This window comes from Dreissena polymorpha, chromosome 10, assembly GCF_020536995.1.
Source record: "Dreissena polymorpha isolate Duluth1 chromosome 10, UMN_Dpol_1.0, whole genome shotgun sequence".
NCBI classification, from domain to species: domain Eukaryota; kingdom Metazoa; phylum Mollusca; class Bivalvia; order Myida; family Dreissenidae; genus Dreissena; species Dreissena polymorpha.
In genome coordinates, this window is record NC_068364.1 from 66220887 (window position 1) to 66238807 (window position 17921).

Genomic DNA, 17921 nt, shown 5'->3' on the forward strand with positions numbered 1-17921 from the left:
AAAATCTTGTTACCACTCTAGAAGTCAGATTTTTAGTCCAATGTTCATGAAACTTAGTCAGAACATTTTGTTCAACCGATATCTGGGCTGATTATGGAAATGGTTCCAGTCTCTCTAAAAACATGTTCGCGTTGGGGCGGAGCATTTTCGTTATATACATGTAAACCTTGTAAACACTCTAGAAGTCCCATTTATGGTCCAATCTTTATGAAACTTTGGAAAAACATTTGTTTTTATGACAGCTCATCTGAGTTTGGTTATGGTTCATCAAAAAACATGGCCCCCAGGGGGGCAGGGCATTTGCCTTTTTTTTTATGGCTTTAGTGAAACCTTGCTGACACTCAAGAAGTCACCTTTTTAATGAAATCTAAAATGAAACATAGCCAGAACACTTTTTCTAATGATATCTCAATAGAGGTAAAAAAATTGTGTGGTTTGTTGAAAAGCATGGCCATCATGGAGCAGGACAGTTTTCCTTATATGGCTTCAGTAAAAGCTTGTTTACGCTATATATGCCACAATAATTTGCTGTTCTTCATAAAACGTGGTCAGAACATTTATCAATATTAAATCTCTGCTAAGTTTTAAAATGGGTCATGTAATCTAAAAAAAACAAGGTTAATTAAAAAACATGTGACTTAGTCACTTTTCCAATCTTCATGAATCAGCTTGTGCTTTCTCAACATAGTCTAGTTCCTATGGGTTCTAGGTGAACTTATGGCCTATGACCCTCTTGGGTATTTGGGGGATGGGGCAAATTTCAATCAATATTGTCTGTTATTGTCTGTTATAAATCATTCATGTGATACGAGTCCCTAACTTGTCTGCAAATATTGGAAAATTATTTTTCAGAAAGCTATTATATACATCATGTAGCTCTTTGAATGGAAATACAACGTTTTTATGCCCCCCGGTAGGGTGGCATATAGCAGTTGAACTGTCCGTTAGTCAGTCAGTATGTCAGTCTGTCCAAAAAAAAACACTTTAACGTTGGCAATAACTTTTGCCAGTCAGTAGTTCAGTCTGTGCGTCCGTCCCAAAAAACACTTTAAGGTTGGCCATAACTTTTGCAATATTGAAGATAGCAACTTGATATTTGGCATGCATGTGTATCTCATGAAGCTGCACATTTTGAGTGTTGGAAGTTCAAGGTCAAGGTCATCCTTCAAGAGCAAAGGTAAAAAAAATAATTTATTTGTATAAGCGGCGTAGTAGGGGGCATTGTGTTTCTGACAAACACATCTCTTGTTACAGTTATTTTTTGTTTCCTTGGGAGATGAAAATTCACTTAGTAGGCTGATAGGGTGCATGGATTTTCTGAGTTTTAACATGATACCGGTACCTTTGAATTTTTCTATAACAAAGAACAATATTATCTCCCGCAAAAACAAAATAAATAACACCAAAAAGAAGTCCAAATACTGATCTTTGTACACACCTCAGTACAAAAATATTTGACACATCTAGTTCGTCAAAAGTAAACTAAGAATATCAAATATTCTCTTGTTTGTTCTGTTTATCCTGTTGCATAAAAAAGAACCATTTGTTGTGCAGATGTGTGGCTTGGTACATTGTCAGTGAATGTTTAAGCATGGAAACTCAAAACCATTAATGATATGACAATAAACAACAACGAATCTCCAATTATTTAACCCTTTACCACTTAGAAATGAATATTGACGCACTTGTAGTCCCTTAGAAAGTTACATTCAATTAAAGACCCTTAGTACTAGATTCAAGTTTTTAAAGGCTTGTTTTCCAACCCCTAGACACTGATGAGCAGAGCAGCAAACAGCATAAAACCTGAACAGACTGCAAGTTACTCGCAGGCTGTTCTGGTTTTATGCTGTTTGCACATAGCCATTTTCACTTTGCTTCAAAGTGGGAAAGGGATACAAATTTATTTCGTTCTTTCAGGTCAGGAGAGGTACCACAGTTTGGCACCCATGTACTACAGAGGAGCTCAGGCGGCCATTGTTGTGTATGACATCACAAATCAAGTAAGATTTTAATTGTTTTAATTAATTTGTATGCCTTGACATAAGAAATACATTTTCCACACTGTTCATATGCCCTTTCAGGCTTTTTGGTTTCCTTTCTGTAACACGACACAAATAACTGTTATCATCTGATTGAAACCTTTCATAAAATGTTTATTAGCATAAAATGGAAGCCAAATTCAATAACTAACCAAACACAATAGGCACTTAGGACTAATTGCCTTGGAATGTCTTTTTATGTCCCCCACTATAGTAGTGGGGGACATATTGTTTTTGCCCTGTCTGTCTGTTGGTCTGTCTGTCTGTTTGCGCCAACTTTAACATTTTGCAATAACTTTTGCTATATTGAAGATAGCAACTTGATATTTGGCATGCATGTGTATCTCATGAAGCTGCACATTTTGAGTGGTGAAAGGTCAAGGTCATCCTTCAAGGTCAGAGGTCAAATATATGTGGCCAAAATCGCTCATTTTATGAATACTTTTGCAATATTGAAGATAGCAACTGGATATTTGGCATGCATGTGTATCTCATGGAGCTGCACATTTTGAGTGGTGAAAGGTCAAGGTCAAGGTCATCCTTCAAGGTCAGAGGTCATAGGCTCTTACCCAACCAGTTATTATGTGATATGCACTTTCTAAAAAATTTAAGAAGCATTTAATTGAGACCCTGTTTAATAACCAGCCAAAGCTCAACAAGAATGTTGGAGTTGTTGCCCTTGAATTCATCAAACTACAATGTAGGGCTTAGATTATGTTTCTGCTTTATCACTCAATCAGTTTTAATACGATCGTTACCAAACTTTTTCAAAATGCTTATAAGCAGAATATAGAGGCTAAATTATAAAACTAGCTGAATCTCATGAGATACTTTTGTAGTTATGATAATATGCAATATGGCTCTTTTTATCCCTCGCCATAGGCGGAGGGATATTGTTTTGGCGTTGTCCGTCCATCCGTCTTTCCATCTGTCCGTCTATCCGTCCGTCCGGAGCCATATCTTGGAAGTGCTTTGGCGGATTTCATTGAAACTTCGTATGAGTATATATATGGATAAGAGGATGATGCACGCCAAATGTCATTGTACACCATTTTAAATAACGGAGTTATGGCCCTTTGTATCTTGAAAAAATGCTTATTTAGTGTCAAATATAACACTTTTGTGTCCAGAAGCATATTTGCGGGGGATATCAATTCAACGAATTTGCTTGTATTATTTCTTTTCTCTTTATCAACCAGTTTTCATCTAATTGTCACCATACTCAATATTTATTACGTGATGATGGAATGACACTGACTAAGCTGGGGTATTTGTGATTCTAAGACACATTTTAAGCTCACCTGAGCACAATGTGCTCATGGTGAGCCTTTGTGATCACTTTTTGTCCTTCCTGTGTTGTGCGTTGTGCGGTGTCAATATTTGTCTTGTTAACACTCTAGAGACCACATTTATTGTCTGATCTTCATGAAATTTCGTCTCAATGATAGCTTGGATGAGTTAAAAAAAGGTCTCAGATGCTTGAAAACATGGCTGCCATTGGGCAGGGCATTTTTCCTTATATGGCTATAGTAAAACCTTGTTAACTCTCAAGAGGCCACATTTATTGTCCAATCTTTATGAAACTTGGTCAGAAGATTCGTCCCAATGATATCTTGGACAAGTTCGAAAATGATTTCGGTTGGTTGAAAAATATGGCCGCCCTTTGGTGGGGCATTTTTCCTTATATGCCTTTAGTGAAACCTTGTTAACACTCTAGAGGTCAAATTTATTGTTCAATCATTGGTTGAAGAACACAGCCACCAAGGGGCACTACATTTTTTCTGATATGGTTATGTAATACTATAGTCAAACCTTGTGTACACTCTACAGACCACATTTATTGCCCGATTTTCATGAAAATTGATCAGAAGATTTGTACGAATGATATCTTGAACGAGTTTGAAAATGGGTTCAGTTGATTGAAAGACATGCCCGCCATTAGGCAGGGCATTTTACCTTATATGGCTACAGTAAAACCTTGTTAACACCCTAGAGGCCAAATGTATTGTCCTTTCATCATGAAATTTGGTGAGAACATACGTCCCAATGACATCTAGGATGAGTTCGAAATGGTTCTGGTCTGTTGAAAAACATGGCCACCAGGGGGTGGGTCATTTTTCCTGATATGGCTATATTTATGGCTATAATGAAACCTTGTTAACACACTAGAGGCCACATATATTGTCCTATCTTCATGAAATTTGGTCAGAAGATTAATCCCGATGATATCTTGGAAGACTTGAAAAATGGGTTTGGTTGGTTGAAGAACATTGCCGTCAGGGTGTGGGGCATTCTTCCTTATATGGCTTAGGTAAAAACATGTTAACACTCTTATTAAAGTCACATTTATTGTCCAATCTTCATGAAACTTAGGCATAACATTTGTTCAAATAATATCTTGAACTAGTTCGAAAATGGTTACGGTTGCTTGAAAAACATGGCCGAAATGGGGCATTTAAAAACATTGTAAACACTATAGAGGCCACATTTATTGTCTGATCTTATTTTGTTAACACTCTAATGGTCACATTAATTGTCCAATCTTCATAACACTTGGTCAGAACATTTGTTTTAATGATATCATGGATCAGTTTGAAAATAGTCTGGTCTGTTGAAAAACATGGCCGAAAGGGGTTGGGGAGTTTATTCTTATATGGCTATAGTAAACCTTGTAAGCACTCTAAAAAAATTATATTTATTGTTCACTCTTCATGAAACATGGACAGAACATTAATTTTGTTGTTATGAGATCTTAGGGCTGCACTGAGCAGGTCAGTTCTTTGTATCCCAGGTGAACAACTTTGTTTATTATACAATTTATCTCACTGATTTAAGTGTAACTAGGTTTTTTTTCTAGCAAGACTTTTGTGTACATGAATTCAGGAATTATTTTGAACCTATCAGTGTTTTTCTTCACCATTTTGGGAACGGGGCCTGGGTCCCTTTGGATTGGGAAAATTCCGGCTTTTTGACTAAAATTGGGAATTTAGTGTTGTGGTTGTTTTGCTAAAAAAAATCTCGAAAATTGAGAATATAAGTGTTTTCAGTATTATATTTACTAAGGGGTTGAAATTATATGAATGGGATATGAATAAAATATTGAGATCTTAAAAAATAAATGAATATTTAAAAAACATTTTTTTTTGGGAGGGGAAACCTTCCATTGGGAATTTTTAACTCCCATTTGGGAAAATATATACTTTTTATGCCCCCCTTGGAAGAAGAGGGGGTTTATTGCTTTGCTCATGTCGGTCTGTCTGTCTGTCGGTCCGTCCACCAGTTGGTTGTCAGACGATTACTCAAGAACGCTTGGACCTAGGATCATGAAACTTCATAGGTACATTGATCATGACTCGCAGATGACCCCTATTGATTTTGAGGTCACTAGGTCAAAGGTCAAGGTCACAGTGCCTAGAAAAAGTAAAATGGTTTTTGAATGATAACTCAAGAACACATACGCCTAGATTCATGAAACTTCATGGGTAGCTTGATCATGACTTGCAGATGACCCCTATTGATTTTGAGGTCACTAGGTCAAAGATCAAGGTCACGGTGACCCGAAATAGTAAAATGGTTTTAGGATGATAACTCAAGAACGCATACGCCTAGGATCATGAAACTTCATGGGTAGATTGATCATGACTCGCAGATGGCCCCTTTTGATTTTGAGGTCACTAGGTCAAGGTCACAGTGACCCGAAATAGTAAAATGGTTTTCGGATGATAACTCAAGAACGCATACGCCTAGGATCATGAAACTTCATAGGTAGATTGATCATGACTTGCATATGACCCCTATTGATTTTGAGGTCACAAGGTCAAAGGTCAAGGTCACGGTGACCCGAAATAGTAAAATGATTTTCGGATGATAACTCAAGAACGCTTTTGCCTAGGAACATAAAACTTCATAGGTACATTGATCGTGACCCGCAGATGACCCCTATTGATTTTCAGGTCACTAGGTCAAAGGTCAAGGTCACAGTGACAAAAATCGTATTCACACAATGGCTGCCACTACAACGGACAGCCCATATGGGGGGCATGCATGTTTTACAAACAGCCCTTGTTTCATTGGAAATGTTGGCCTGGCTGATTACCCGACCAGATTTTTAATGAAATAACCCCACTGCTAATGCAGTAATGGTCTATATTTATTGTACTTTCAGATACCAAAACTGATAACAACATTATAGATTTTTTATGGTCAGAAATTCAATTGTGAGTTCTTTTTATTTTGTGTAAAGTGTATGCAGAGGCATTTTATCAGCTCATGTAAATTTGTGCCTTTTTCCTGTGAACTTTGTCAGATTTGATGTTATTTTTTCATATTTACAGGACACATTTGCACGTGCGAAGACATGGGTGAAGGAGTTGCAGCGGCAAGCCAGTCCCAATATAGTTATTGCCCTTGCTGGCAATAAAGCAGACTTGTCAAACAAGAGGATGGTTGAATTTGATGTATGTACAGCAGTTGATGGAGTAATGTGAATGAAAATTAATGTACTAAAACAGATTTCATTTTAGATTTTGACCAGTCTGCTGCGCTTGTGATTTTTAATTTTCGCCAAATAGAAATTGCAGTTTGGTGAATACAAATCAAGGGGATCAACGTGAACTGTATGAGCCAAGGGTTCATGGGCCACTGGTAATATATATGCATTCATAAGATTTGAAAGAAATATTGTTTCATTAGGAAAGCATGCCCACATGCATAATTAATAATCCCCTACCAGTCCTTTTATCGGTCTAATTCTGGATCCTGTGATAATTCAAACAGTATTTTAAAAAAGTGGCATGATAAAACTCAGTAATTGGTGAGAGGGGCTTAGGGAGAATATGTTATTAATTTTTTTTTTCAGGCAAAAATTGTGGTTGTTATGGTTACAAAAATTGTGTTTGCTATGGTAACAAAAATAAGTGGCAATAAAATCTGAAACGTGAAAACTCATTCTAGGTTGATTAAAATCGGTTTGTGGATAGAGGGCCATATGGAGAAAAGTCTTTATTTCAGTATTTCCTTTGTGGTTGCTATGGTTACCAAAAAAGTGAAAAACGATATTTTGATCCTGTCATAAGTAATAAGAATTTACAGAGGTGATTTTCTTAATCTTTTAACATAAACCTGTTAGGCAACTGTTTTTTGTCTGTGAAAAAGCTTTTGTGGATTTAATATTGGCCAGTCAATGTAGATCTATGTGATCACTTTGCAGCAGTTCTGAATAAAAGGTCCTCAATTGTGAATGTTGTCAATATGAAATGCAGGAAAATATCGCTTTATGCAGTTTTTGGCACACAAATATGTTACGGTCAATTAATGTCAATCAAGCAGATAAAAATATACTGTATGTTACTGCTGTTTCGTGAGTTTAAAAAAAGTGTTTTTATGCCCCCAGTAAGGTGGCATATAGAAGTTAAACTGTCCGTCAGTCAGTCTGTCTTTCCGTCTGAAAACTTTAACATAGCCCATAACTTTTGCAATATTGAAGATAGCAACTTGATACTTGGCATGCATGTGTATCTCATGGAGCTGCACATTTTGAGTGGTGAAAGGTCAAGGACATACTTCAAGGTCAAAGGTAAACTATATGGCTTCAAAGCGGCGCAGTAGATTGCATTGTGTTTCTGACAAACACATCTCTTGTTTATTTTATTATACCCCCATTGCTGGTAATGGGGGCTATATAGGAGTCACTTTGTCGGTCTGTCTGTCGGTCTGTCCCGAAAATTTCATCCGATCTTCACCAAACTTGGTCAGAAGTTGTATGTAGATGATGTCAAGGTCAGGTTTAAATATGGGTCATGCCGAGTCAAAAACTAGGTCACAGGTTCACTAAGTGCGTTTTAAACCGAAAGTTTTTCCGGACTATAACTATGTAATTTATTGTTAAATTTTAAAATGACTTGGTACATTTGTTCACCATCATAGGACGGTGTGTCGCGCGAAAGAAGTACGTCAACATCTCAAAGGTCAAGGTCACACTTGGAGTTAAAAGGTTAAATGCATGTCCGGGCCATAACTTTATCATTTAGTGTGAGATTTAAAAAATCACTTGGCAAATTTGTTCACCATCATTGGGCGGTGTGTCACGCGAAAGAATTTCGTCGATATCTCCAAGGTCAAGGTCACACTTTGAGTTCAAAGAAAGGTCAAATGCATGTCCGGGCCATAACTTTATCATTTATTGTGAGATTTTAGAATCGTTTGGGAAATGTGTTTACCATAATTGGACGGTATGTCACGTGAAAGAATTACGTCGATATCTCCCAGGTCAAGGTCACACTTTGAGTTCAAAGATAAAAAATTGCCATAAATGAGCTTTTCCAGGCCATAACTATGTCATTCATTGTGAGATTTTAAAATCATTTGGATCATTTGCTCACCATCATTGGACAGTGTGTCACGCGAAAGAATTACGTTGATATCTCCAAGGTCAAGGTCACACTTTAAGTTCAAAGGTTAAAAATGGCCATAAATGAGCTTGTCCGGGCCATAACTATGTTGTTCATTGCAAGATTTTAAAATAATTTGGCACATTTGTTCAGCATCATTTGCGGATGTGTTGTGCGAAAGAATTACGTTGATATCTCCAAGGTTAAGGTCAAACTTTGAGTTCAAAGGTCAAAAATGGCCATAAATGAGCTTGTCTGGGCCATAACTATGTCATTCATTGTGAGATTTAAAAATCATATGGCACATTTGTTCACCATTATTGGATGGTGTGTCGCGCGAAAGAATTACGTCAATATCTCCAAGGTCACACTGTGAGTTCAAAAGTAAAAAATGTCCGTAAATGATCTTGTCCGGGCCATAACTATGTCATTCATTGTGAGATTTTAAAATTACTAGGTACATTTGTTCACAATCATTGGACAATGTGTCATGCGAAAGAATTACGTCGATATCTTGAAGGTCAAGGTCGCACTTTTGAGTTCAAAAGTTAAAAATTGCCATAAATGAGCTTGTCCGGGCCATAACTATGTCATGCATTGTGAGATTTTAAAATGACTCTGTACATTAATTTTGTTCACAGTCATTGGACAGCATGTCATGCGAAAGAATTCAAGAGTTCAAAGGTCAAAATGGCCATAAATAATAATGGCATAATAATTCTTAAAAATCACCATTTAGATTCTCTTGTTTTGTGAAGACAGCTTGCAAAATAGTCTGTGTCAATGCGGCATGTGGGGGTATACGTCACGTGACAAAGCTCTAGTTTAATAAGAAACATATTAACAGAAACATGTTTTTATGGGCCTGGTAGGTGGCATATAGCAGTTAAACTCTCTCTCAGTCTCTCCGTCCGTCCGAAAACTTAAACATTACCCATAACTTTTGCAATATTGAAGATAGCAACTTGATATTTGGGATGCATGTGTATCTCATGGAGCTGCACATTTTGAGTGGTGAAAGGTCAAGGTCATGGTCATCCTTCAAGGTCAAAGGTCAAATATATGGCTTCAAAGCGGCCCATTAGGGGGTATTGTGTGATTGACAAACACATATCTTGTTATTTTTATTTCTAAAAGATTTTTTGTTGCGAAAGTAACATGACTATTTAAAGCAGTTTTATTCTCGTGCCATTGTTTTGCAGAAAACTCGATATTGCAATTAGTGAAGAAATGCATACAGTTTGATCATGATTGAAAATTAGACGTGGGAATTGTTTATGGAATGTAAGAAGCTTACCACGTACATGGCAATAACAAAGTAATGAACACTTTTAATTGATAGGAGTTTCTTAGGAATGGGGACTCTTTCGCTGGTTGAAGCATTCTTACAAAAAATTTGTTACAATTTACGACCTTTACTACATTTTATTTTTTAGGAAGCACAGGCCTACGCGGAGGAAAACAGCTTGTTATTTATGGAAACATCTGCAAAAACTGCCATGAATGTTAATGATATATTTTTGGCAATAGGTAAGACACTGTGAAATTTGTGAAAGAAGCACTGATAGTGGAATTTTAATTGAGAATAAAACAAGACTTTTATTGACATTCAAGTGTTTGAAACCTTTGTTGCAGTAGTGCAGAGCTCTACATTAACTGTAGTCCGACTGTCCGGGACAGCCAAATTGTTAGTCCGGACAAGTAAATAAAGAATTTGCTAGTCGGGTGGGACAAGTGGTCTTAATAATTTAATTACTTAGAAAAATGCCTTTAAATCCGTTATTTCTGTGGAGTTACCACAAAACTTTTTCGATATTATATTTTGTTTACGTTTAAACGACAAAGCGCGAGATATTCCGATAATTCCATGTGATACTACACGGTACTATTCACAAGAGAAGCATCCCTTAAAAAATTTCTTTGCCAAGATATATTCTGCCTTGTAAAGAGTATACATTTTACGACACCGGTACACGCGGATCTTACAGACAATTAACATAGTGACGTCATCTCTATGTATAGAATGATTTTACGACATCATGCCCATGTGAGGTTTGTTTTTGTAAGTACAATGTCGTCTGCTTAAAAATGTCTAATCTTCTTTCCTTTTTTCTTCTTCAAAATCACAAGAAGCTTAAAAAAATACCTAAAGGTCGACAAGAACCAAAATGTTATTACAAAAAGAAGCGAAAACGCGATTTTTTTGCCAAAGTGGCTGGAAGAATTTTAATGGCTTTATACGATGAAATCACTGCATTTCATTATTTTGCAAAGTACTGAGCAGAATAAGATATAATGGTCAGGACAAGTTGCTTTTTGGTCAGGACAAGTGTAATTTTGGTCTAGTTGTCCGACCGGACAAGTGGCTTCAAAAGTTAATGTCGAGCCCTGTAGTGTGTAAAAGCTTTTAAGTCCGTTAATTTCGGTGCAGATTTTTCTTACAATTACATTATGGTTCTCTTAATTTTTTGGTGTTCTAACTGTTGCTCATCACAGCATTTATCATCATCATTCTTGCAACATTCCTTACAATGTCTTAGGTTGACTAATATAACCCTTCATTTCTGTTACAAGGTCTTGACAGCTATCTACAAATGCCAACTCATCGGTAACTTGTCCTTTTTCTACCAGCAAAGAGCCTTTTTATGCCTATGTGTTGTGTTTTGTTCTTCAGCTAAAAAGTTGCCGAAAAGTGATACAGGTAGCCAGACTGGGCAGAGACCACAGCCTGGCATGAGATTAAATGAACAGAACCAGTCTGAAGGGGGTGGCTGCTGTAAGTAAGCTGTGATCTGATTGGCTGAACTGTGGGTCATGTGATCAAATTGGTCCAATCATTTTACTTGTTTTGTGGATTTACTTTCAAGAGGATTTAAAAAGAAAAAAACAGTGGTCAGTTTCACTCCGTGAATGGAGGAGAACTTAGAACTGAAGACAGACCTGATAAATATGTATGAAAAAATGTTAGTGGACTTTTATTATTCAATAGATATGTTAATAAAGTGAAAATAAAAGATGTAACTCAATTTTGGAATTGTTGTAAAACTATTGAAATCATTGATACTTGTTGTTCTGGGTTGCTTAGAATTAACTTATTTATTCTGCATTCAGACCACAGTCAAATTGCGATTATACCGAGTTACTGGCTTAACCCAATCAATCGTATTATTGCATTTCATGTATTACCCATTTGTTAAAAAAATTCATTGTACTACATTGTAAATGAGACCTACACATTTTAAGAATGCTAGCCCTTATGTAACACAAGACAGGTTTTAGTTAATGTTTGAAAAAGGATTTTTTATTAAGGAGACGTGGCTTTTTTTCCTTCTTTAGCAAGGGCCTTTTATATGCCCCTTCCCCAAAGAGAAAGGCTCCTTTCCCTTGTATAATTTCTATAAAATGATGCAATTTCATCCCAGATTTAAAGCTTACTTTCAGGAATTTCTTCCCCTTTTGCAGGTTTGTCGATATTTTTTTCCCCAAAAATTGAATGCTGTGCCCTTTCCCCAAATCAAAAAAAGTCCTGAATTATGTAATTATTTAAAACTATACAATTGTAGTTACAAACACCACAAGAGAAACAAAAACATGATCCTTTGTTGTGGACTTACTGTGAGCACGAATAAAATGATGATAGTGTCTGTGCACATATCACCTGCAGTTTGTCTCTCATCACATAAAATCAAGTCTGCTTCCTTGGTTGTCTTTATTTCACGCCTTATTGGATTTGTTGAACAGAAGATATTTGCAATAACCAGAGAGGTGTGGTTATTAGTAGCACCAATGCAAAGCAATGCAAGTCTTTTCGTATAATCACATCTTTTTCCACACATCATTTATTGTTTTTGGCCAGTGGTAATTGTTCGTATAATCTCATCAGTTTGACATTAAATAAAGAAAGCAAAATGACGGGCCAGCAGCTGTTGTCTGTATGATGCTGGTTTTTCGTATAATCGCAATTTGACTGTTCTTTGATCACAACAATTAAGATATTTGTATTGTTTTACGTAACTGATATGCACTTAATGTCACTGATCTGCGTGCATAGGAATGACATTTTTTAATATCATGTGCAAAAACAAAGCCAGGTCATTTCTTACGGCTTTTGTGTATTGGACAATGTCCTAAAAAAAGACGTAAGTTCTTTTTTAAGAGTGAAATCTCCTATGCTGGTTATAGGATATAAGAACCTTAAATTATTTAAAATAAATCATACTGCAACCTTTGTAGATAAACTTGTTTTCATTTAAAAGTTTGTTATTTGCAATGAATAAAGCCTAAGTACAGCTTAAATTCTAGTTTTTGTCATGTAAAAATTCTTCTTCAATCCATGTACTACATAATAGTTGTACTTACTTTTTGGAGTATATTTAGTTGATAAAATTGATTACATACCACTTGTGCTTCTGAACTTGAAACATTTATCATTTAAACAAATAAACAGTCCTTTTAAATTTCATCGTGTGAAATTACAATCGTTAGCTTTACAGGTAACTCATTCAGTGCTGGAACCAAATTTTGAAGGCCTTTGTGTTAGTGGCGTCTCATTAGGACCCAAACTGTTTGCAAAGGCCTTCAAAATTCTGATAGTATTCTTTGAAAAAAATCGAAGAAAATGCTAATTTTAGAAATTCAGCAGATGACATTTTAGCAGACAACAAATTTCCCAGAATGCAAATGGTTAATGTTTAATGGAGATCTAACACTGCATCTGTCAAAAGTGTAATGACATGTTTTCCACATTATATATTCATAATGTCGTTCATGACTGAACTCTGTTTCATATTTAAATTTTATCTCGATGTATTCAGTAGGCAATTAAGATGTGTTGAATAAGGCTATATGTATATGTACGTATTTTTTTTTTATTTAAAAAAGAAGCATATGGATGCCCTCATGAGGGCAAATGTTATTGCTTTTTTTGTTGTTATTGTTGTTTTTCTGCAAGAAAGAGTTGTGCATGTTCAAAGAATACATTATGTATCGTTTTGTACTTAAACGTCTGTTCAAACTTTGCGTATGTTTTTAGTGGATAGCCTCATGTATGATTTGTTGAGGTTAAGTTTTATTTACAGCTCAATTCCACAGGTTTGAATCTTATTTTGTTATTTAACAGATTTCTAAAAAATATTCAAGTGAAATATTTGTGTATTTTAAAGGACCTTTTCATGAAACAATTACGGATCTTCGAGGCTTTCCAAAGTTTCCAATATCAGATAAAGCCCATGAAACACTACTAAAAGGGTTCCACTTTTTGGAATTCTCTGTTATTGCCCTTGTTTTCCATAGTGACAGTGTATGAATTGCGTGTTTCCTTGATATCATATTTATGTAAACTTAAGCAGGAAGACTTGTTTACTTTAAGATATTTATGTGAACATAAGCAAGAGGAAATATCATATTTTTATAAAGATATGTGTAAAGAGTGTTTCCTTGAGCTCAATATAATAATTGTAAAAGGTACTGAGATATTACGGATAAGTTTGCACTAGGTAGAACATAAGGATCTAGTCCAGTAAACCAACTTTAAGGACAAACCTGTTTCTAATGAGTATTCAGGGGAGGAAACTGGTTGTCAATTGATGTACAGAGTTTTATAAATAATGACCCAGAAGCAAGAAAATGACAGATAAGCTCTTACTATCGCTCATTAAGAAGTTTGTTGCAATTTATATTATAAGTTTGTGTACATTTAATATGTTGAAACAATTTGTATCAGTTCAGCACAAAAGATAAAGAATGAACTCATTTATTCAGTTTTAATTAATTGTTTTCAGTTTAAATCTTTCAGATTAACAATAAATATGTAAGATTTCAACTGGGTATTAGCTGTTAGTGTGCACATACATGTAATAAACTTAATTGTAGACAATATTTGTATATTTATTGTACATTTCAACATGAACCATATGTCATGAAAAAATCGATGCATGATATGTCACTAATGTTTTGTAGTTCACAGGGGGCTTTCTTTTTTTGGTGATCTTTTTTATGCCCCCCTTCGAAGAAGAGGGGGTATATGGTTTTGCACATGTCCGTCGATCGGTCCGTCGGTCTGTCCACCAGATGGTTTCCGGATGATAACTCAAGAACGCTTAGGCCTAGGATCATGAAACTTCATAGGTACATTGATCATGACTGGCAGATGACCCCTATTGATTTTCAGGTCACTAGGTCAAAGATCAAGGTCACAGTGACTTGAATAGTAAAATGGTTTCCGGATGATAACTCAAGAATGCTTAGGCCTAGGATCATGAAACTTCATAGGTACATTGACCATGACTGGCTGATGACCCCTATTGATATTCAGGTCACTAGGTCAAAGGTCAAGGTCACAGTGACTCCAAATAGTAAAATGGTTTCTGGATGGTAACTCAAGAATGCTTACGCCTAGGTTCATGAAACTTCATAGGAACATTGATCATGACTGGCAGATGGCCCCTATTGATTTTCAGGTCACTAGGTCAAAGGTCAAGGTCACAGTGACTCAAAACAGTAAAATGGTTTCTGGATGATACCTCAAGAATGCTTATGCCTAGGAGCATGAAACTTCATAGGGACATTGATCATGACTGGGAGATGACTCCTATTGATTTTTTAGGTCACTAGGTCAAAGGTCAAGGTCACAGTGACTCAAAATAGTTAAATGGTTTCCGGATGATAACTCAAGAATGCTTACGCCTAGGATCATGAAACTTCATAGGTACATTGATAATGACTGGCAGATGACCCCTATAGATTTTCAGGTCACTAGGTCAAAGGTCAAGGTCACAGTGACTCGAAATAGTAAAATGGTTTCCGGATGATAACTCAAGAATAATTTGGCCTAGGATCATGAAACTTCATAGGTTCATTGATCATGACTAGCAGATGACCCCTATTAATTTTCAGGTCACTAGGTCAAAGGTCAAGGTCACAGTGACAAAAAATGTATTCACACAATGGCGGCCACTACAACTTACAGCCCATATGGGGGGCATTCATGTTTTACAAACAGCCCTTGTTTTAAATTACAAAGTACTTTTGATTCTCGCTATAACTTTATGTTGTTACAGGATGAGTGTTTCTGGACATTACATTCGTTAGATTTAGTATTGTTTTTAGTATCATTTACAAGCTTATTAAGTCACTTTGTGTTTGATTACAACATTTATTTAAGTATCAAAAGATTATATCTGGGTTTAAATAATTGAGGAGACATGTATATATTTTAAGTAGTAATTAGTTACTGTATCATAATTTATGCATTCCATTATCAAAAGAAGTGGTTGAATATGCTAATATATCAAACAATTTGTGATAGCTGTCAGATTTTGTTTATATACTGCTGACAAAGATTGTAAAACAAATAATTCCACCCCACAAAACATAAGTAAAAAAGAATGTCACATGTAATGATGTTTAGCACATGTTTTGTTTATTGAAACAGGAAACTTACCATGGCCTGTGTACACCAAACTGTTTGTAGACTTAGTATTTAGATTAAAAAAACATTCTGAAAACTACTTTGCCATGAGTACTCTTAGATTCTGAATTTGTATTCGACTCCCCAAAATGTATTTAATCTTTAGTAAAATGGATCTGTTAATTATAATGGGCTTGTTTATTTTCTTACTCTGCAGTGTGTTTTTTAATCGAGTTTTCATGTGTTTATTCTAATTCTTTAGTCTTAAGAATGTGTCACAAATAAATAAAAACGAGCATTTTGTATCTACAAAAATCTATGTAATCATACCACATATAGCGTTGACATTGTGGCTATTGCTGTATGGAGCACTGATTGTTAAGGTGTATACTTTATTTAAAGAAATACTTTATGAAATTTTCGTTGATTTTGAGCGTTATAGAGGCTTTAAGAATAGATGTTCAATACTGGAGAAGGTTAATGTTTAATATTTAGTAACATTCAGATCATGTTTTCACTGCGTGTTTGTTTGCAAGGGCATTCATTTACAAAATGTTAGAATCATTCATGAGGACTAAATGACTGTAGCGTGTGTTTGTTCAATATTGAAATATTGCTGTATAAAGTAAATTTACGTATACAGATACCCTGTACTATTTGAAAAAATAAATTTTTCATCATATCTATCATTTCTTGTTTAATGATCATGTAATGTTGTATACGCGGCAGTGGATATGATGGGCTCGCTCTGTCTGTTGGTATGTTTATTGTTTTGTCTGCACAAGTTTTAGGGTACTCCTATTAATTTCCCCCGCCATAGGCAGAGGGATATTGACTTTGTTTTGGTGTTGTTCGTCCGTCTTTCCGTCTGTCCGGAGCCATATCTTGGAAGTGCTTTGGCGGATTTCATTGAAACTTGGCAGGAGTATATATATGGATAAAAGGATGATGCACGCCGAATGGCATAGTACACCATCTGTTAAAATATTTGTATCTTAACAAAATGCTTTTTTGAGTGTCAAATGTAACACTTTTTTGTCCAGAAGCATATTGGCGGGGAAATCAATTCAACGAATTTGTTTGTTGATTATTCAAACGATTCAATTGAAACTCTTTATCATCGCCAGGAATTAAAGATGTGCAATACACTTAAACATGACCATTGTCTGGATTACCTGCCCCTTTGTATACAAACAGCACATTTTATAGTAAAAGACCCACTTAACTCGATGACAACTTAAATCCGATTCTTATAATTATATAAAAAAGATTTGTAATTTCATTTAAAGTTTATCTATATTGATTTTAAATCACACTTATTGCTATGGAAGCTCCCAACTTTGCATGACAAACACAAAATTCGAAATGCGTTTTTGAATCGTTCATGCTTAAAAATTATTTAGGCTAACTGTTAAATAAAAACCCTCCACGTCCGAATTGTTATCTTAAAATCCAGAGTATAGCTAGTTTCGTCATTGAAATTACGTCACATGAGATAATTATGTCATACATTGCGAAATCAATTGAATGAAAATAAAAGTACGGAAAGCTGGTTTGGTATAAATTTAAATGAAACTTGTACCAAACAAGTATGATATACAATGTATAATAAAACGATAACACACGGCAGAGCTGGGCCGGACGTCTAAAAGCGGCCCTAGTCGCATAATGGCCAAGACCCTCGGGCCGTTATGTCGGCAGAGGGCAAATTATAGACGTCCGGAACAGCTCTGTCGTGTGTTATTGTCTAAGTACAGTTCCTCACTGGTACATCGGCACAAAATGATGCTGGTATGAAAGTGTACAGTTCTTCGCAGGTACATCATTACAAACTGATGCTGATATGAACGTGTACAGTTCCTCGCAGGTACATCATCACAAACTTATGCTGTTATGAGTACAGTTCCTCGCAGGTACATCATCACAAACTCATGCTGATATGAACGTGTACAGTTCTTAGCAGGTACATCCTTACAAACTGATGCTGATATGAACGTGTACAGTTCCTCGCATGTACATCATCACAAACTGATGCTGATATTAACGTGTACAGTTCCTAACAGGTACATACTCACACGCTGATAC

General features: G+C 35.7%; 1 protein-coding gene across 9 annotated transcripts in view; it reads left to right on the forward strand.

Annotated features, from left to right (window-relative positions):
- LOC127847879 (ras-related protein Rab-5B-like) overlaps positions 1-17921 on the forward strand; it is a 124417-nt gene that overhangs the window by 8146 nt on the left and 98350 nt on the right. For 3 of the 9 annotated variants that reach the window (XR_008034226.1, XR_008034228.1, XR_008034227.1), the window contains exons 4-7: positions 1918-2000; positions 6374-6496; positions 9865-9958; positions 11103-14698. Coding sequence is in view for 2 of the 9 variants with exons in the window: in XM_052380100.1 (XP_052236060.1) it covers positions 1918-2000; positions 6374-6496; positions 9865-9958; positions 11103-11212 (410 nt within the window). In the remaining 7 variants the exon portion in view is untranslated. Of the gene's footprint in view, positions 1-1917; positions 2001-6373; positions 6497-9864; positions 9959-11102; positions 16519-17921 lie in introns of those variants that run through there. The other 6 variants (XM_052380100.1, XM_052380099.1, XR_008034225.1 and 3 more) reach the window with 5 other exon arrangements.